We start from the raw sequence: 22,033 nt of genomic DNA, 5'->3' as shown, positions 1-22,033 counted from the left end.
TTGAGAGAGAGAAAAAAAGAGAGAGAGAAAGAGAGAGGGAAACATCCTTCCGTACACTCCCCGACTGGGGATCAAATCCACAACCCAGGTATGTGTCCTGACTAGAAATCCAACTGGCAACCTTTTGGCGCATGGGATGACACTCAGCCAACTGAGCCACTCTGGTTGGGCTAAATGCAAATTTCGTAAACACATTAAAGCATCCAGTTAGCTATTAATAACATTTTTGGTTGATTGGTTGCATAAGACTAAATAAGTAAGTAAATCTAGCAGGTGTTGTATGCATTTGCTTTGGCATCTAGGAGATACTAGGATGGTGATGAGTCATTGGGTTGAACTAAATAAGGAATCATGGGAGACCTAATAAGTTTCTTTTGTGATTACTGGCTATATAAATGAGGGAAAGAGTAGATGTAAGCTTAGATTTAAGTAATAGTCTTGATTCAGTTCCATATTTCACTAAAAATATAATGAAAATTAATTAAAAGAAACATGGCAAAGCACAGATGCAATCAGAAAATTTCTTTTTTATTTCAGTCCAAATTCAGAGAGTTCTCATGGCATGCAAACAGCTGCAATAACTGGGATTTATAATGCACCTTAAATTGCTTATACCAGCACTTTACAGCTATATTTTAAATGCCTCTGCATTTGGATCAATTAACAAATCTTGTTAGAATGAAGTAATCTTTTTATTACACTTGGCATTAGTAGGGCCTCTTTAGAAATACTAAGTCTAGATTCAGCATCCGGTTTTAAGAGGGATGTGTGGAACCTAGAGAATTCAAGATAGGGAAAAAAGATTAGAAATAAAGAATACAATTTTTGAATAAATGCTCCATGAGCCATAAAGCAAATTCTGAGAGACGACTTTAAGGACGGTCTTTAAGGTTTTGGTTAAGAGAATGCTTGTCAGTCACGTCTTGTGTAAGGAGAAAAGGTGATGAGGAAATGCTTGGGTTGCAGAGAGAGAACTTCATCAGTTAGGGGATGTAATCCTTTCCTCTTTTGTACTTGTCACTGAATATCCAGTACTGTTTGGTGCCCAAACGTTGGTTTGGGTGATAGAATATATGAACCAGGCTCTTGTGAGAGGCCAGTCAAGAACCATTTTGGTTCTTTTAGGTTTCAATTTTGCTGTAGGCTAGAGCTGCCTTTGAATATCCCTTCCAGGCCACTGGTTCTGTTTCCCATATATTAGGAGACTTAATTTGATGTGACTTGAATTGCCAAAGAGTTTTTTCTTTGGGTTTTCTTTCAACTTTGGCTCTTACAGCAGATGTATTTTATGTTTTAGAAAGCAAAATATGGAAAATTGGATAGTGAATCACATTTTTCTATTGTTTCTCCTGAGTAATTCTTATAAAAATATTTCAGCATGCAATAAAAACCACCCCAATTTAGATGTTTCTTTGGGCTTAGATGGTGTGATTTTTTGTATTTTTCTCTCTCTCCTGCAAATCTTGTATATTAAAAGCCTCTGTACTGAAATTTCCTTTTCATTGTAAGTCATTAGTTACTTCATGGAGCCACTCTGGCCTCTGTTTTTTCTTTTCACCTTGGTGTGGGTGTAGGTTTTGCCACTGATGGTGAAAAGAGGGAGGGGGAAGGAGCAGATTCCATGCCTTGCAACTCCTACTGTTCTTCTCCCAGACCATCATTGCTGCTTCCTCAGTGCCAGTCTCCATGATGAAATCATTAAAACTGACTTCTAGTTATCTAAATGTTTGCTTGATGTGTATTCATTTGTTTGTAATTTATCCCCTCTTTTGTATGAGTGGGGAAAGAGAAACATGTAATCCACTGTTTCTGTTGTTTCTGTTAATAGTTTTAGGAGACTCCTAAGGGTTGAGTTCTCTGACAGTAGAAGGAAGAGCAGGCCAGAATTTCGAGGTCCTCAGGAGAACATCAGAAAAACACCAGCTTTCATTTTTCGAGCACCTGAGTCTACCACTCTAGTTGGTTCTGTCTATGGTTTCTGACTGTTCTTAAATGAGCTTGAACAATAGATATTATACCCATTTTATAGATAAGGAAACTAAGAATCAATGAAGGTAGTTAACTTGACTATGCTCACACAGTTCAGTAAGTTTCAAAGCAGAGATTTAAACCTAAACCTGTCTCACCCCAAAGCGCAGGCTCCTGCGGTGTGCCATCTTGCTTCTCAAAGTAAACAAAGGACAGGGAGCTAAGACTTAGAAGCCTGCGTAGGTTTTGTTCGGACTCACACAAAAGTTTGTGTGCAACTCACCTTTCTGCCTTCACTTCTTTTTGGTCTTTGCACTTCCTGAGTTTCTTGGGATTAATAATAGAATTGAGTTCTTGTTCCTAATGTCAGGGCAACAGAGGGGAAAAACATGTGGGAACTCTGAACACTCCCACAGAATTTATTTTACTTGGAACTACACTCTGAGATACATCATGGGTAAAATAGGCCTTTCTAGATCAGCCTGCCATTGTTTCTCTGGGAAAATGTGTTCAGAGTTCCAGATAATAGACTTAAAGTACACTTTTAGAACATTACCCATATGGAGGTTGAAATCTGTCCTCCAGATTTTCAATAGGACTTAGCATCTGGAGATGACACATGGCTTGGCTGCTTTAGATAGATCTCACCCACAGAGCTCCCTGTGCTGTCCGTATCCATTTGGTCAGGCGCTAATACAGGATACAAATGGTTTCACTTTTTATTTATAAAGTGACAAGTACTTTACATTTTAAACGTTGTATTGATTTTTATTTCAGTGTTTTTTAGTGTGTAGTATATATGCAAGGTGTAAAATTGAAGCGGTTGAGAAGATGGATAGTGTGCACATTCTCTTCTGTTCTCGGGCCCTTAGCCACACAGTTTCTTTCGCTATTGGGTGTGCGCTCTATGTTGTCGAGTGCTGAATTCCTTTCTATAGTGTTAGATTTATTCTCTTACAGTTAAGTTACTTGGAATCGGCTTGATTCTTTTAAGCCTTGTCTTTAAGCTTTGTTAGGACAGATTCAGAGCAACCTTTGGTTAATGACCAGTTTAGTCCAACTCCTGAGGACTTCTGAGGACATGGTGCTCTGTGTAGTAAGGGTTCTTTCTCCTCTGGCTGGTGGGAACATGAATGATTCCCACCCCTAAGTGAGGTCTGGGAATTTGCTTGGCTTACTGCTTTCTCGTTCTTTCCTGGCCTCAGGTAATACATTGTTCAGTACAGGCATACCTTGGAGACACTGTGGGTTCAGTCCAGACCATTGCAATAAGGCAAGTATTGCAATAAAGCTAGTCACACGAGTTTTTAGGTTTCCCAGCACATATAAAATTTATGTTCACACTATACTGTAATCTATTAAGTGTGCAATAGCATTGTGTCTAAAAAAATGTACACACCTTAATTAAAAAATACTTTATTGCTAAAAAATTGCTAGGCATTATTAGAGCCTTCAGTGAGTTGTAATTTTTTTGCTGTTAGAGGGTCTTGTCTCTATGCTGATGGCTCTTGACAGATTAGGGTGGTGGCTGTTGAAGGTTAGGGTTGGTTGTGCAATTTCTGAAAATAAGACGACAATGAAATTAGCCACATTGATTGTTCCTTTTACAAATGATTTCTGTGTAGCATGTGATGCTGTTTGATAGCATTTTGTCCATAATAGAACTTCTTTCAAAATCAGAGTCAATCCTCTCATACCCTACTTTATCAACTAATTTTACATTATCTAAATCCTTTGTCATTTCAACAATCTTCATAGCAGCTTCACCAGGAGTAGATTCTATCTCAAGAAACCACTTTCTTTGCTCATTCATAAGAAGCAATTTCTCATCCACTGAAGTTTTATGAGATTTCAGTAACTCAGTCACAGTTCCGGCTCACTTCTAATTCTAGTTCTCTGGCTATTTCCACCACATTTGCAGTTATTCCTTCACTGAAGTGTTGAACCCCTCAAAGTCATTCATGAGGGTTGGAATCAGCTTCTTCCAAACCCCTATTGATGTTGATATTTTTACTTGTCCCATGAACCACGAATGTTCTTTTTAAAAAAAAAACTACTGATTTTTAGAGAGGACAGGAGAGTGAGAGTGAGAAATATCGATGTGAGTGCGCAAGATCTATTGGCTGCCTCCTGCACTCCCCCTACCAGGGATCGAGCCTACAACCTGGGCATGTGCCCTGACAGGAGTCAAACCTACCACTTTTTGCTGCACGAGGCGATGCTCCAACTAACTGAGCCACACTGGCCAGAGCACTTAGCAAAATATTTTTAAGGTTTCTCCATGTTGTGGCATTTATCAGTGCTCCAGTCCTTTTAGTGGCCCTTACAATGGCCCTGCCTTTAGAGGTCTAAAACAGAGCTCTCCTCTGTCTCATGAACTAAAATGGAGACTAACAAAGAATGGAACTCTTACTATAGCTAAAAAATTGTCTACTTTAAGCATATTTTATGAGGAGAAGTGAAAGTAAATGAATTTCAGGTTAATATTACAAAAGTCATTCAGGTTTCTCTCTTGTGATTATTGTACTTCAATGCAATTTTATTTCTTAGCTTTCTGACTTTCTAGGGTTTGTCTTATTGTGACTGTGGATCGTGAACACTGCTTTAAACTAGTAGGATTCTACATTGAGGTCTTGGGAATTGCCATTTACATTTTATTAATTTTTTATTTGCATAATATAGACATTCTAGAGGATTCGGTGCATTGTTGAAAGTTAAGAAGAAAATGCAGAACTGTTCCATTTACCGGAGTACTTAAGTTGCACATTGGATTAATTATTTAAATTAATTATTTAGTATTTATTAGCTGTTAGTTTCAAGTATTCTAAGAGTCTTGGGTGGATTAACTTATAAAAAATTCATAATAACTTTTTCAGATAGGTGCTAGCAATTATCCTCATTTTATAGATAAATAAATAGAGGTACATAGAAATTGGGTATCTTGCCCAGGGTCACACAGGTAGTAAGTAATGGAGCTGGGATTTGAACCTAGGCAGTCTGACTCCAATTATAGTGTTACCCTAAAATGCTAGTGGGTGTGTTGCTCACATTTGCAGTTCGTGCCCCATACCTGTCAGTTCCTGAGGTGTGTAGAATATTTTCTATATCATACGTACAGTGTCTCATTTAATATTCCCAACACTTCTAGGAGCAAGGTGGATGTAGGTGTACTTTCTTTTGCTGAAATAGTGTATTTTCCGGATTTTTTTGTTTAGATATTAAACGTTTGTTTATTCAAAGTCATATATTAAAGATCTACTAGATATCAGCACTGCATTAAGTTCTTTGGAGATTTCAAACATGAATTATACTTGAATTCTCCCATTTAGAAAAATTGTTAAGTTGTAAATCATGATACAAAGTAGAAAGTACCCTAATGGAGAGAGAGTGTTCTGGGAGATCAGAGTAGTGAGATGTTTTTCTGTGTTAATACTTTTTCTCTTGCCTGCTGCTTGCTTCATTATGCTGACTCTTAGAATTTTAAATTGAGTGGTTTAACCCTTCAGTTCTCAGTCATTCCGAGGCCTATTTTTTTATTTGCAAAACTAACCTAGAACATGGTTTTATTTGATTTTAGGGAATGACAGAGGAAGAGGAAGACAAACTTTTGGCACTAAAAGACTTCATGATGAAATCTAACAAAGCAAAGGCCAATATAGTGGACCAGAGCCATCTTCATGATAGTAGTCAGAAAGGTGTAATTGACTTGGCAGCCTTGGGTATAACTGGGAGACAAGTAGATCTTGTTAAAACCAAGCAGGAACCAGATGACAAGCGAGGTTAGTACATTTGTGTGTGTGTGTGTGTCTGTGTGTGGTTAGCTTGTATTATTATTTCAGAAAGCTACTTTTTGCTAATTAGTAATAAAATAAAAGCCACATATTCCAGATACAGAACTTTCATATACAGGGAGTGACTCCATTATGCAGTAGGAAGATTTGGGGGAGGAAAAGTGGAGAAGTGAACTAACAGTTAAGAGATTAAGTAACCTCACAAAATCACGGCTCTGTACGTGTCAGAATCAGGATTCAAATCAAAGCCCGACTCCAAAGCCCTGCTGTTGGGATAAAATCATGTTGCCTCTGTGCAGCTGTGTGATTGAAGATGAAAATCTGGTTTTAATCCTTTAAACACTAACCCAAAGCAAATAGTCTGTGTAAAATGGGATAATGTTTTCTAGTTTATTAGTAAGTAATGCCTGGGGAATTGAAAATGATAGTCTTGTTATTAACAATGAAATACAAGAGAGTGGAGACCAGAGAAGCCTTAACCATTTGAAGCAGCAAGATTTAGAACTGTCAGCTTTTATAACGATGGCACTGACATTGGTTGCATGAGGTTTTTAAGATCTCCAGCCTTTTTCCCTTTACCCTGTTTGGAGATGTACTCACTTCTAAGTACGTACCTTTAAAATTTCCTCTATTCAGGTATCAGCTTATGAGGCCAGCTGATGAATTATATTTATAATAAGCCTCTAACTTCCAAATTTGGGATAAAATATTTGCAACTTAATTATCAGTGGTTTGCATCCATAATAGGTAAAGCACTCATACAGATTAATAAGAAAAAGGCAAACATCCCCACAAGAAAAATAGTGAAGGATTTGAACAAACAACTGGTAGAAGAATAGAAATGCTTATGTTTGAAAAGGTAAATAAAGAAATTCGAATTAAAACAATGAGATGCCATTTTCTGCCTATGTGATTAGCATAGACTGATGATGCCTGGTGTTAAGAAGGGTGTAGGGAAATAGGTGTTTCATACACTGTAAATGAGACTGTAAATTGAATATATTCTTGTTAGAAGGCAGTTGTCCTTACTCTTTGACTCACTGTTTTCAGTTCCAGAAATGTCTTCTAAGAAAAACTGACATGCATGTGAAGAAATATATATAAGAATGTTCTCAGTGAAAAAGAAATAATTGAAGTGTCCATTAATAGGGAATGGTGAAATAAATGTTCAACATTTAGTTTAGGAGAAAAAGCAAGTTGTGGAATGGTATCTGTTATTTTTGTATGGCAGTATATCATTAAGCTATATAGCTTATGAGATATACAAACTTATGGGGGTAATTCATGGTATGTTTTGGTAATGCTAGAACTTTGTTGCTTAATATACTTTTTGTAATTGGACAAAGACATAAAAAATATAAAGGATTTCTCATCTGTTTATGGTCAGTAGATAGTTGTATATCATTGATTTTTTAATTTCTTCTATTTTGACTTTGTTTTCCTAAGCAACCGCTACCGGAAATAGAGAGGTCATGTTTAGCAGTGTGGTCAGTGACATTTGGAAAAGTTGTTTTTATTATTGGTTCTTCAAATGAAGTGGTTACTTGAAATGAGCTAGCCTTGGGAAGCAATTAGATCTAATTATTAACACCATTGAAAGTGCATCTGTTCCACCTGCCCTATGGATGACGTGAGAGTTAATGAGTTGTTATATAAATATAAATACAAATATAAATGTAAATATATTGGAGATCATAAAGAACAAATAGGATTGGAAGTCCATTGCTCTCCCTCCCCTGCCATTAAAAAACAACAATGAAAGCACATACTGGTTCTAGAGGCTTTCTTCAGTCTATTCTGAATCTGTTTTTATAGCTAGAAAACATGTGAAACAAGACTCAAACGTAAATGAAGAATGGAAAAGCATGTTTGGGTCACTGGAACCACAGAACATCCCACAGGCCCTACCTAAGGGGAGTGACCAGGAGGTGGTTCAGGCTGGGAAGCCGCCTCGTTCTGAGTCCTCTGCTGGCATTTGTGTCCCCTTGTCAACTTCTCCGCAGGTACTGCCACCTAGGCAATAGTCTTCCTTTTATCTTTCACTGTTCCACTATTTTGGATGTTTAAAGGTTGTGTACTGTATTGGAAAAATCAATATAGTGATTTGTCTGGAAGGGGGACATGTTTCTTTTTAAGACAGGCTTATGTTTAATTTTATAGCCAAGGGGAAATCTAGTTATTGAAAGTGTCAAATAAGGCCTTGTTTTAGAGTATTCATCAATAAAGTGATCTGAAATTGTGATTGAAGACATCATGAACTGTGATTATAATTAGTGTGCAGTGAACCTTTAAATCTCCTTTTATTCTTCCTCTAACATAACATAGTTATAGATGTAAATAAGAAAAATACTTCTGGGAAGAAAAGTCCTAAGTTTGCCATGTGTGAGAATGTCATGATGATATAGATATATTTGAAATAAGTTTGTAATTTAAGGTAACTCTTCCCTAGACAGTCATATTTTAAATGAAAATATTAACTGAACAAACTGATAAAATTCTATTCTTTTCACTTAACTTAATGAGGGTTTTTGTTTAATGTTATTGCTACACTGATAATTTTTTTAAATGTAGAAGTTTGAAACTGTACTATTTGTGGTTAAACTTCATTGTAACTAGGTTTTCAGTGAAAACATACATTGTATTTAAAATGGATTTAAAAATTGGTATATTAGTACAGACAAAAAACTGATATAATGAATAAAGAGAACATAGGCACATTTTTATCATTAAATATAATTTGCTTATGACATAAATACCTGTAATTCTATTTGTTTTGCAGGTTCCAGAAATGACACACATCCAAAGTAGGAAACCAACAGTACAGGTTTTAAGCAGTACAATTTTACCGTCTACCTACCAGATTCGGATCACAACTTGTAAAACTGAGCTTCAGCAACTCATACAACAAAAGCGGGAGCAGTGCAATGCTGAGAGGATAGCTAAGCAGATGATGGAGAACGCTGAATGGGAGAGTAAACCACCACCACCTGGTAAAGTGCCATTGCTAGGGAGTTGTATTCCAGCCTAGGTGCTAAAGCCTAGAATCTAATGCAGGGTACTGATAATTAACTCCCAGGTAAAGGAAATCAGAACAGACTGTCACGTTGGAAGCCTAGAGGAAGAAGCAGTAAGTGAGAAATCAAAAGTCATTATTTGTGGAGTTTGGATCTTCTTAGCTGTAGGGGCAACTTGCAGTGTCTTGTTTAGGCCCCTTACTATTTTAGCCTGTCTGTGATCCATTTTCCCCATTTATCACGTTAGGTTTCACCTGCCTGCTTTCATGTCATGCCACTTTCTCATTGAACGTCAGGCTTCTTGGAGTATACTTCAACTTTTCATTTCTGAAGGATGTACATCTTAATTTTCTTTTAAAAAATGGTTAAAAAGAAGGTAATTATGGATATTTTGAAAAAATAAATCACCAATATCCCCACCATTTAACAGTTATCAACATTAAGATTTTGGGGGAATATTCCTGTATTCTGAGAAAATCTTAAAGAAATTTAGAGATATTTCAGATGAAAATGTGGCTAAACTATGATTATGACTTGTCCAGTTTGATGTGGTAGAGCTTGTGTTTGACATTAGGTTTGCAGATTTTGAAAAACATTTTTAATGAGTTTTTATGAGATTTTAATAAAAATTTATTTTGAAAACGGAGGAGAAATGCATAGTGTGCTTATGTGTAGAGATTAAAAATTATGTGAATTTCCATGGGCTTCTATTGTGAACTCAGGGAAACTGCTGGTAGAGATAAATGATTTAAAGATTTAGAAATTATTGTTAAGTGATAAGTGGCATCTCAAGTTATAAATTTGCTTATCGGAATAAATATCCTGGAATATTTAAGTTGGTTCTGTAATATAGTTCAGTATTATTTACCAATCCTGCTTTAAAAAAACAAGTTGACCACAAGCTGTCTACTTATTTTATGACAGAATCTGTCTTTTTAAGCGGCATTTTGTACTTAAGTGGAGCTATATATTTTATACAGTAATCACAGAAAGGTGTCGAATTTTGTGGTTCAAGAAATGTGTGGTGACTGTCGGGCTCTGACTCCCCCCCCCCCCCCACACTTGAGTTGCGTGAAATTGATTTTTCTCTAGGGGGAAATGTTCAATCTATCCTGGGAGATTATCTGGACTTCATGGCCAAGTGTTTTTGATCATTTTTAAATCCAGCATATCTTCCTTAAAAATCATATCCAGCTGTTCTTCCCACACACGTGGGCTAGAGATCCAAGGGGAAACATTGTATTTCTTATCTTAGAGTAAGCCAGGCTTGGAAGTAGTATTGGTTTCATTTTTGTTTCTTGGTAAAAAATAATTTCATCCTAAAATGACATTACTTTATTATTTTATTGGGCACAGTGCTAACTCATAATATAGTATGATCTCAGCATAGCTTTCTGTTTGGTTTTATTTTAAAATTGATTAATATTAAATATGATTAAATGTTGCATATAATATAGAGTTTTATTCATCAAACCTTAAAGACAGTTATGTGCAAGCAAGGACATGCTAGATACTGTGATTCAGAATGGATAAGACATAGTCTCTCGGCTTCAGAGAATTTATAATTTATTAGAGGAAATTAATCACACACAAAAAATACATAATAAAACATAAGGATATAGATGTCATAAAGAAAGTACTAGAAAATTAATGGGCATTCTGAGGCTGTAAATTATAATACCATTTTTACTAACATGTTGATACCATAGAATAAATGATTGCAGATAGAGAGGAAATCAACATTGAGTGTTTACCGTGGGCTTGGGACAATGTTAGATTCTTTATGCATCTCATTTACCCATGCAGTGACTTTTTGCTTTAAGTAATATTTCCCTCTTTTTACATTTGAAGAAATGGAAGCTCAGAGAGTTTAAGTACGTACCCTCAGGCCAGACATTTATGGTATGGTGGATCCGGGTCTTTGAGATTTTTCAGGCTCAGGTTGCCTTCCTAGCATCCGATTTCTCTACGTCAGGATAGCCATTACCTCTTGCTAATGAGCAAGTAGTCAGGGTTTTTCTGGATAGCAATTGACTATTGTGCCTTCTTATACAGTGGAGACGGACTCCAGTCTTTCTAAGGTGATTTGAGCAACATTTAATTGCTATCTTGGATGTCTTAATAGATAATAGTATCTGTCATGGTCCAGTAGACCACTCTGTATTGTCTGTCTGTCGGGACTCTGTTTAGTTCTTACCATTGTTCTCATGCTGGTTGTTGGCGATTACAGGTTGGGGGTGATTACAGATTGTATTTATGAAGTAGTTTAAGACACACCTTTGCTTTTCCTTAGGGTGGCATCCTAAAGGGCTACTAGTTGCACATCTTCATGAACACAAATCTGCTGTGAATCGAATTAGGGTCTCTGATGAACACTCACTTTTTGCAACATGTTCAAATGATGGTACAGTGAAAATCTGGAACAGTCAAAAGATGGAAGGGAAGACCACTACCACCAGGTAAAATATGCTTAGGAGGAGAGTCAGTTTATTCATTCAGTTAATAGTGATTGATTGCTTATATTGTGTGTAATAGGCGTTGTCTTTGGTGCTAGGGATACAGCAATGATAAATGGGCAAAAATACATTTTCTGTGGGAGGTGATAGACAGTAAACAGTGTAAGTAAAACATACAGTATGTTAGATGGTAAAACATGAAGAAAAATATAGCAGGAAAGAGGGATAGGGAATGCAGTAGGGCAGAATTTTAAATAAGTTGGCCAGAGAACACCTCAGAGAAATGTCATTTGAGGAGAGCTGAAAAAGGTGAGGGACAGAGGCGTGTGGATATCTTGGGGATTTCAAAAGCCCTGAGGTAGGAAGATGTTTGGCATGTTTGAGGAACAGCAGGAAGAAAGGTGTGTTGGCTGGAGCAGACTGAAAGAGAGGGAGGAACAAGAGGGGCCAGATTGCATAGGGCCTTGTGGGCTGTTGTAAAGGACTTTGACTCTGACTCTCCCAGAAACAGGGAGCCTTTGGAGGGTTTCGAGCAGAGGAGAGACACAATCTGAATTAGGTGGTTGAGGACAGACTGAAGAGGGACAGAACAGAAGCAATTAGGCCTTTATAGTAATTCAAGCCATCGGTGGAGGTATTGGGAAGCGATCAGATTCTGGATGTATTTTGATAGTAGAGCCAACTCGATTTGTTGAATGGATTAGATGGAATATGAGCAAGGGAAAAAAATGATGGAATGGCTAACTATGCAAGGAAAACACATGCTACCATTGCCCCACTGTTAATGATGAAAATGGAGATAACTTATGACGTGAAATACCAAACACTTTAAAATGATGTGACTTTGATGTGGGATTATAAGAAGTATTTTAGATTTGTACTTCTTTATAGTTATGTCCTTACTTTATATGCAGTCTGTTTGCCACCCCACCTCCTCACCCCAGTTCCCCCATTCCCATCAAGTCTGCCATATTCATATTTTGTACCTAGTTTGGTCTGAGTCTGAAAGGAAAACTAGTAGAAATTAAAATTGAATCTTATGTACATAAAATGATGTGGGGAATATGGTGCTTTTTTTGTTATCAGTTCACTGACCATATAAGTGACAAAATAGTCAGATGACAAAATATCTTTGATAAGTAAAAACTGACTCCTTACCACTCTGATACAATTTTGTGCTGTTAGTTTATTTTTTTTAAAGAGCCCTATATTTTCACACCATACTTCATTGTTGTTTTTATACTCATTCTGTCGTGGAATTGCATTGGTCAGAACATAAATCAAAAACTGACAAAAGATTCCTCACCCTGTGTAGCAAATTTTTGTCAACATTTTATTATGAAATTTTCAAACCTACAAGAGAAGTTGAAAGAGTCTCACAGTGAACATCCTTGTACTTGCCATGTAGATTCTATAATTAATAATTCTATATTTTTTATGTTATAATTCTCCATCTTCCTATCAATTCATCTCTTAAAAATCTATTTCAAAGTAAGTTGTAATCATCAGTAAACTTCCCCTAAAATCTGCTTTCATACCATTAACTAGAGCTCAGTATTTGTTTATAGTTTTTTTTCTTCCCTTTTTTGGCATACAATTCATGTAATGAAGTACACAGATCTAAGTGAACCATTCCACGAGTTTTAACAAATACACCTGCGAAACTTAAACTGCTCTAGAGATACAGAACATAAGCATCACACTAGACTGTTCCCCTCATAGTCCTCCACATACAGCCCCTGCCTCTCCCCTGCTTACCACCATTTTAAAAAATTTCAACCATTGTTATTAGCATTTTTATAAATATTTTAAACATCTCTGCTGATAATTACTTTCCAAATGGTTCTTTGTTATCATCATCATCATCATTTGCATTTATTGTCCCTTTTATTAGAAGGATAAGTTTAATTGACGTGAGTAAACTTCTCAAGAACTTGGAATCATCTGTTAGCTTTGCAAAACCTCACTTGTTAATTTCCAAAAGATTTTTATCACAGAGCAGTGCTTTTTGTATCCCAGTGTCATGTTTTAGGCAGTGGTATCCAAGTGTCACATTTCAGACAGTGCTTTCCCAGAAAATGTGGCAATTTAGCTGACTGTACAGTCTTAGGGAAATTTTATGATGATTAGGCGATTGTATTTCCCCTGGATGCATCTGCTCTTTTGCTTTGCCATTAACACCTGCTCTCTTGCTGTTGAGTGCAGTAGGCATTGGCTTAGAGGTGCTTCATTCCAGGTCCGGGATGGGAACAGAATGTGTTGCTTTCATCACATGAGGGGAGAAGAAGGCCACTGTTGTTGCCAGAACCAACTGGGAAGCAGCTGCGGATGGGATGAAGCAGTAAAGCTGATGTGTTTTCTTAGGAAATGTGACTGGTATATTCTGACTACTGAGGCATTTCCCCTATGTATTATGTTGGCTGGCTGACTACCCACTTCCCAGTTCTAACTTTCTGATTGAATTATGATTGGTGATTCAGGCCACCTGGATCTTGGCTCTGCCATTTTCTTATTTGATTTATACTTTTAGTTTGTCCCTTGAGTACTGCTGCTTGAAAATTGCTGTTTTTTTTAACTTTCACATTTTTTCAACATAATCCTTTCTAGTATTCTAGATTATCCTTTCCATATATGCTTTGCTTCTTCTGCCTTATTTTCACCCATTTAGCTTCTCAATTTAATGGAGATTGGTGCTTTTGGTACTTGTTGAATTTGATGATAAAACATCTAAGTAGAGTTTTGGTCCAATGAAGAATTGAAACAGTTGAGGGGTATGCAAGAAAGTTATCAGTTTTAAAGTTACTATTTTGGAGTCACTGGTAGTGCTGAAAGTCAAAGTTTTTGAGTTGTACGGCTACTCTGAAGAAAAGGGAGGGTAAAGGGTTATAAAGACCTGAGAAGGCCTGAGACCTGAATCTTAGAAAATTAAATTTTCAGGATGGAAAGAGAGGGGTCAGAAAGGAGAGATTAGAAACCATTTAAGTTATATTAGACTTCTATGGAAGGTAGAGTTTTAAGAAAAGGACTTCTTTGTAGCTCTCAAATGCAATAAAAAAGCCAAGTAACATACAAACCTAACCTAGTAAGGCCATTGGACATTCCCATACAGTGCCTTTAGTGGGATGTAGTTGACCTGTTCATCATTCCTGAAGGCCTTTTTGACATTTATGTATCACAAGCCATTATGTATCACAAGCCTTTATGCTAAGGAAATCGCTATCCATATGCTAAGGAAATCGCTAAGAACAAACTCAGCGATTTAGAGTTCTTTTATAAAAACTTTAAAATAAAATATGTTTTTATTGATTTTTAGAGAGAGAGGAAAGGAGAGGGATAGAGAGAACCATGAATGAGAGAGAAACATTGATGGGCTGCCTCCTGCACGCCCCTCACTGGGGATCACTGCAACCCTGGCATGTGCCCTGACCGGGAATCGAACTGGTGACCTCTTGGTGCATGGGTTGACACTCAACCACTGAGCCACACCGGCTGGGCTAGAGATTTAGTTTTAAGGCTGTTTAGATTGTCTTTCTTTATAATAGTAGAAAGTGAGAGGCAAACTAAAGGTTTAGCAGTAGGAGTGAAATTGGATAAATAAGTGATGGTGCAAGTATAAAACTTATGCTGTGGAAATAAAATTTTTGATATGAAATATAAAAAGTAGGTTTAAGGAGAGCATGTAAGGTTTCTATTTTTGGAATGACAGTAAGGACTTCTAAAAATCTGCTCCTCCCACAAAAACAATGAGTACACTGGCAAAAGACTATCGAAATCAACTTTTTCAGAACTCTGTGTATTAACTAAAGTCCTGCATCAATCCAAAGAGTGTTATTCAAGAAAAACAGCTGATGCTCAGAACAGTGAGCCATGTAGTCCCATAACTATAGTAGCCCCATGAAAACAAGCAGCTCAGTAACCACTCGGGTGATAAAGCCTTGGAATCCCCAAGTGCCCCATTTCCAGAGAATTTTCACTATTTGACCTTTCTGACAGCTTGCTGCTGAAAAGCTCCATTCTCAGTGTCTATGTTTATTTGATCTGACATATACCTTGTTCTTTGAGAAAAACTCCAGCCCCAGGATGTTAGTCAAAATTATCAGTGCTATTTGTTTAACATTGCACCTGTTCAAGGTGGTATTATCAGTTGTAACTAACAAGAGGCCGACAGAAAACTTAAAAGGAACAGCTAGGGAATGAAATGTCCATGGGGCTTTTGAAAAGTTTGGATTTATTTATGGTTGCCTGTAAGGCCACAAGCAGATGTGCACATGCCCAAGAGAGAACTGAGAAGACCCTGAGTTCTCACCTCTGGTTGATCTTGAGAGACTCTGTACAAGCAGGAAATGAAAGATAAGGCAGAGTTGTGAACTGCCTTGTTGAAGTTGTGCCACAACACAGACACACAGACCCTCAGCAAAGGAACACTCAGTTCAAGGCATACATGGAAACGTCTGTCCAGTCATTAGTTGACAACTAATTTATCTGAACAAAGACTTCAGAAGCCACAGAGGCCACACATTTTAGAAAGAATACAGACTTTATAGACTTAGTACAGGAAAGTCACTAATAAATAGCAACAACATTGGAATTTTATTTTCAAAGTTGATACATATTAATTAGAATGTCCAGTTTTGAACAGAAAATTACAAGCAAGGCAAAGAAGCAGAAAAGTATGGCCTATACACAGGGAAAGAAAGCAGTCAGTGGAAATTGTACCTCAGTAATCCCAGACATTGGACTTACTATATAAAGAATTTAAATTTGCTATTAAAATATGTTCAAAGAATTAACAGAAACCTTGTCTAAAGGATTAAAAGTATGTGAAAAATGTTTCAGCAAATAGTGTCCATAAGGATAGAAATGGTAAATATAAATTCTAGAGTTGAAAAGTATAACTGAAGTGAAAAATTCACTTAAGAGGCTTCACAGCAGATTTCAACTGGCAAGAAGAAAACGGGGACTTAAAGATAGAGCAGTAAACTCTAGAGACACAGAGTAGGTTAAGTGGCTTGACCAAGATCATATAGGTTGTCAGTAGTAGAACTCAGCTCATTGCTTCCATGCCAGTGGTTTTCCTGCTGTGCCAGGCTGTGTCTTGGGGATTGTAGAGTAATTGAAGGGTGTATGAGTAGGGTTTAGGGTGTTGCAGGAGTGGACAGAGAACTGGGTCAGGACCATAAGCATGGGAGTTCCCATTGGAAAGGAGAATGGATAGTCTTTCTATAACAGAAGTGTGTGAGGATGGCCATTTGAAAATATCAGAAGGTGATTTTGTACCAGTGCTTTTGAGGGGGTTTTTGTTTTTCTTACGAGCTCAAGGAGATGCAGTGGACCTCAAAGTAGTATTTATTTTGTTAATGTCACGTGGATGTTTATTTAATATTAGCAATAATAATGCTCTTGTGGCCTTTCAGAAATGCAATCTTATTTTTCCTTCCTGCAGATCTATTCTTACATACAGCCGAATTGGAGGACATGTCAAGACTCTCACATTCTGCCAGGGTTCCCACTACTTGGCCATAGCGTCTGATAATGGTGCTGTCCAGCTTCTTGGAATTGAGGCTAATAAGCTGCCCAAGTCTCCTAAAATTCATCCTCTACAAAGCAGGTATCTATATTTTTTGTTTTTATAACTGCATTTAGTGCCCTAGGGTAGTTTAGCCCTCCCTCTCCAATGTAGTTTGGATCAACTGAGGGCTTATTACATTGCACTTTTTTTTTTTTAAGCACATGAAATAAAGCTGTGTTTCTAACTCAGATCTATCACTTGGAGTTTTAGAAAACTATGTCTGAATGTTTTATTTTCTGCCAGTTTGTGAAAAGATCAGAAGGGCAACCAACTTTGAACTTGAGGTTCATCCCAGTCTGGAATGTATCTGAGTAATCTAATTATCAGTTACATCTTCTCAGTTATCCAAAGCGGAACTCTGGCTGCCCGATTTTGAGAACATGAGTGTTCTTCATTAAAGAAAACTCCAAGCGTTGTTAGCTGTTGTCACTTGGCATTAAAACCTCTGGAGTTGATGGGAACATGAAGTGTAGCTTTTCTTCAGATGATCAGCTTATCATTTTAAAACAAAATACTCGCTGGTTTTATTTAAGAATTTCCTTCACTGCTTATAAATTTAAACACTACAGATTAAACACTTGCAAAATAAGATATTTAAAGATAAAGCAGAAGGATTTTTCAACTGACCGGTATGCTACACAGAGGATTCCAAAGACCAATAAAATATGCCGTGCTCTCTAAGGAACCTACAGTCTGGTGGGAGAACAGATGATTTCACTGAAGTGGGATAATGTGTCACATTACAGGGACAGGGATTCAGTGTGTAGGGAATAGGGAAGAAGGCCTGGAGGAGGTGAGACCGTGTAAGTGAGCTGGCCAAAGTAGGGCATGGCAGGCAGAGGCGGTGGGCCTGTGGGGAGAAAGCAGAATGAGCAGGTGCTTGTAGGTAAGAGGATTATGAGTCCTGGCCATTGGGATAACTAAGGCAGAAAAGGGTGTCTGTTGGATCACCCAGGTTTTTATTACTTGTTTGCATTGTAGTGTGTGTTTGTTTTCCTCGGCAATTAAAAATGTATTATTTTTGACACAATCACTAACAGATTTGGGCAGCTTTTGTCCAGGATGTATTATATATGGCCTTTAACTAAAAAAACACTATCAGCCAGTTTTCTTTAAAATTCTTTCAACAGAGGATGACTGTACAGCAGTGTACCTATTGAGCTCCATGTAAAGTAACAAAGAACTATTGGCAAAGTGTGTTGTGTGGTGACTGTGCTGGCGGGACACATCCTCGGACACGCTCTTTCTGTGCATGGATCCCTCTCAGCTCACAGTGCTTTTTGCTATGAATGCTACTGTCTTTTCTCTGACCACCCACCCACCAACTACCTAGATTGGCAGATTGTGCCGGGATATTTAGATTTCACTGTGCCTGACAGCAGTGTGTTCCAGAGAAACGTTTCCATGACTCCTTTTTTTCTCTTTTTTATTTGTTTGCTTCATTCAGTGACATCAGTGCTTATCATGGCTCTTAATAATTAGAATTTGTGACACCTTCTCATGTTTTATTTGTCATTTGGACTTTCATCATCGCTTTAGGGGGAATATAGTTTGTAATAGAATGTTTGTGAATATAATTATTTATCTAAGACAGGGGTCAGCAAACTACAGCCCGCGGTATGGCCCGTAAACTAAGAAAGATTTCTGCATTTTCAAAGGGTTGTAAAAAAATAAAATAAAGAACATGCAGTAGAGACGCATGTGACTTGCAAAGCCTAAAATATTTACTGTGTGGCTCCTTACAGAAAATGTCTGCTGACTCTTGATCTAAGAGATAAAACTAAATTAGTGTGTGCAAAAGCATATGTACGAATAAAGGAGGCTGGGCAGTAAGTTTGATATTATTTTTAGTTTAAAAATGCCTAAGCTTAAAAAACAGTTATACCCATGTAATGGACTACTACATAAAAAGGAATAAAAAGGCATCAGTAATATTTTATTACTTTTATTATCAGTAATAAAAAGGAGTAAACTGTTGACTCATGCAATAACATGGATGAATCTTAAAATCCTTTTTTCTAATGTATGAAGTCAGAACTAAAAGGCTATATATTGTATGTTTCCAATTATATGGCATTCTGGGAAACAAAATTATAAGGAGGAAAACAGATCAATGGGTTGCCACAGGTTGGGGTAGGGGTTGACTACAAAGGGCCTTCACAGTATAATTTTGGGGTGTGAAATTGTTCTCTGTGGCTCTGTGGTAGAACATAAGTGGCTATTCATTTGCTATTTTAAAAAAATTATATATTTACATAGGATGTTTATACACAAGCTGTGTACCACAGAAAGTGAAATTTATTATATCTAAATTAAAAAATAAATAACAAGAGTATTGGGTAATAACTCAGAGCATAATACAAATATCCATGAGTCCATACTGATATAAATAAGTAAATGAACAAATAAATTAATGTAGAAGTGACAATTCTTATAGAAGGCTTCTAATCCCTAAGTGTAGAAGGAGTGAGGGAAATAGAAAAGTCACCTTTAGAACACCATAGGCAATTCCCCTAAATACTGAGTCGTTATAAATGGAAAAATAGCAAGTTAAAGTGGAGAATCCTGGTAGATACCACCTTAGCCAAGTGATCAAGGTTAATATCACCAATAATACATACTAACATCAGATATCTCCTCATCTCTGAGGGCATGTCACTCTGTGGTCTCTTTCCCAATAAGGCAGAAAAGAAACTCAGTCTGTGAGAACACATGAGGCAAACCCAAATGGAGGGACATCCTGTAAAATAGCCCATTAGTAGTCTTCCAAAAAAAGGTCATGAAAGAAAATGAAAGACTGAGGAACTGTCAAATTGGAGGAGACTTAGGAGACATGACAGCTAAATTTCATGTGATATTTTGGTTTGGATCCTGGAACAGTTAAAAGACACTAGTGGAAAAACTGATGAAAACCTAGTATGTTCTGTGCTTGGCTAGTATTGCACCGTTAATTTCTTAGTTTTGATAAAAGTTTTATGCTTTTGTGTAAGGTATTAACACAGGGGAAGCTGGGTGAAGGATATACAGGAATTCTATATACTGTTTTTACATCTCTCCTGTAAGTCTAAAATAATTTTTAAAAAATGCCTCAGCTATCTGTCACTGTCCTGATGGGTCACAGAATTTTTATTTCTTGACCTTGAGTAGAAGAGAAATTCATCTTAGTGGAGACTGGTGCTATGTTTTCAGTGACTGGAACCATCTTTGCCTGCTCTGTGTATTTCTTTAGAATTCTAGACCAGAAGGAGGATGGCTGTGTCGTGGACATGCATCACTTCAACTCTGGGTCACAGTCCGTTCTGGCCTATGCCACTGTGAATGGCTCTCTGGTTGGCTGGGACCTCAGGTCTTCAAGCAACGCGTGGACATTGAAACACGATTTGAAGTCGGGCCTCATAACTTCCTTTGCTGTGGACATCCACCAGTGCTGGCTCTGCATCGGTAAGCTACTTTCAAGTCATTGAGTTTTGAATGCCACTAGTCTCTGGAGAATTGCCGCCTTATGAAAGCCTGTTTTCTTTTTCTTCCCATCTTTTTTTTCTTCTTCATAATTATTGTTAGAATCACTTGCAATTTAATTTTTATTCATTAAAAAGCAGATTTGAAAGAGTGAAATTAGTATCCCAATGTATAAGACAATTTCCATTTTCTCTTTGTTCTTAAATGAGCCTTTTTATAATCCTTATAGCTATCAGATTGGCTGGCATTCTCTTATTCTGCCAGGGAAGCAGCAGGCTTGGTTTATGAATGAGAGGATTTCGGCTTAGGCAGACTCTTAATTCCAGCAACCTCAGGCAAACTACTTAACTTCTCTGGGTCTCAGTACCTTCGTCTTCAAAAGGGGCTAATCCTTTCAGGGGCTGCTTTGAGGACTTAAGGAAGTGAAAGCATCTGTTACTGTGCCTGGTACAGAAGAGCTAAACAATGATTTCTTGCCTTATCATTCCTTCCCCCCCCTTTTCCTCAAATTGCTTCTTTCCTCTGTTTTAGTTTCACATTTTCTCCCCATAGGGCTTTGGACCTGCCCCATTAAGAAGGTACCACATCTTTTTTCCTCCACTTGGCACTTTTTCAGAAGAATCATAATCCTGCTGTGCTTGGATTTTGGTTAAGATTCTCTAACTTGCATTTGTAATTGTGAAATATCTGCCTTTCTTTTATTACTTTTGATGGAGTTTTTATGGAATGCATTATTTTTTGCCTTCTGTGTGCATAAACTGCACAGGTACAGGAAGATGCAATGCCAGGCTTGGAAGAGTAGATATTAAATGCTTAGTGAATTAGCGAATGGCAGTAGCTCTTAGGCACCCAGACCAGCTTCAAGGAGGGCAGCCAGTACTGGAGTGGGCCAGGGTGACAAACGGAGGGATCCCCCAATCTCTCCACTGGAATTGGAGACCTATCCAAGAATATGCTCTGTGCTTCTGTCATGAGTATTAGGGTAGATGTTATTCTTTTGGGATGGGCGGCATTCTGTCTGTGGGATTTGAGTTGTCGTGGGAAGAGTATAGGAACTCACTTCCGTTTCTGCTGTGATTGGACACCCATACCTGTCTCCGAATGTTTTGTAGAAAAGGGCACATGGGAATGATTGAAATCTGAAGATAGCTACAAAGGTATTTGGCACTTCACCTGGCATTCGATGATCATTTTACTAATCTAAGCATCTCTGGTTATTAAGGGCTTTGAGCATTTTTTAGTATCAAAAGCAATTTGTATCTTCTCTAGATTTTCTGTTTTTTGTGTGGCTCCCTTTGTCAATTACTGACACTGTCAGTAATTAATGAATTACTCATTTTCAATTTACATTTGTCAGGTACTTCTGTAGTAATATTGTGATAAGCACCTTTATCTTTGTTATTTAATAACTAAAGGTCCTGTTTGAGAATGGGAGACAGCTTCATGAGAACAAAGCCTTTCTAAGTGACTAAGTCAGTTTTAAAATATATTCAAAGCTAGTGCTGTTTACCGTTTGTAGAAATGTAGCCTGATATGCTTTAATCATTAGATGGTAATTTTTTTGGCTTTTTTTCTCTTTAAGGTACAAGCAGTGGTACCATGGCTTGTTGGGACATGAGGTTCCAGTTGCCAATTTCCAGTCACTGTCATCCTTCCAGAGCTCGGATCAGACGCCTCTCAATGCACCCTCTGTATCAGTCCTGGGTGATTGCAGGTAAGTTGGAGGGTAGGCTTTCAGGTGTTAGGGGATTTTCATAGTGCTGCCAAGACTCATGT

The 22,033-nt window shown here is 37.4% G+C and overlaps 1 protein-coding gene across 1 annotated transcript in view; it reads left to right on the top strand.

The window, feature by feature from the left end:
* The window catches only part of PIK3R4 (phosphoinositide-3-kinase regulatory subunit 4), a 47,679-nt gene that overhangs the window by 21,531 nt on the left and 4,115 nt on the right, over window positions 1–22,033 (top strand). The window contains exons 10-16 of the mRNA XM_016224381.2: window positions 5,546–5,747; window positions 7,575–7,762; window positions 8,539–8,749; window positions 11,067–11,232; window positions 16,673–16,837; window positions 20,028–20,239; window positions 21,840–21,971. Of these exons, the coding sequence (XP_016079867.2) occupies window positions 5,546–5,747; window positions 7,575–7,762; window positions 8,539–8,749; window positions 11,067–11,232; window positions 16,673–16,837; window positions 20,028–20,239; window positions 21,840–21,971 (1,276 nt within the window). The remainder of the gene's footprint in view (window positions 1–5,545; window positions 5,748–7,574; window positions 7,763–8,538; window positions 8,750–11,066; window positions 11,233–16,672; window positions 16,838–20,027; window positions 20,240–21,839; window positions 21,972–22,033) is intronic.

This window comes from Miniopterus natalensis, chromosome 15 (assembly GCF_054644295.1).
Source record: "Miniopterus natalensis isolate mMinNat1 chromosome 15, mMinNat1.hap1, whole genome shotgun sequence".
Taxonomy (NCBI): domain Eukaryota; kingdom Metazoa; phylum Chordata; class Mammalia; order Chiroptera; family Miniopteridae; genus Miniopterus; species Miniopterus natalensis.
The sequence above is the reverse complement of the archived record's forward strand: the minus strand, read 5'-3'. Positions and strand labels throughout refer to the sequence as shown.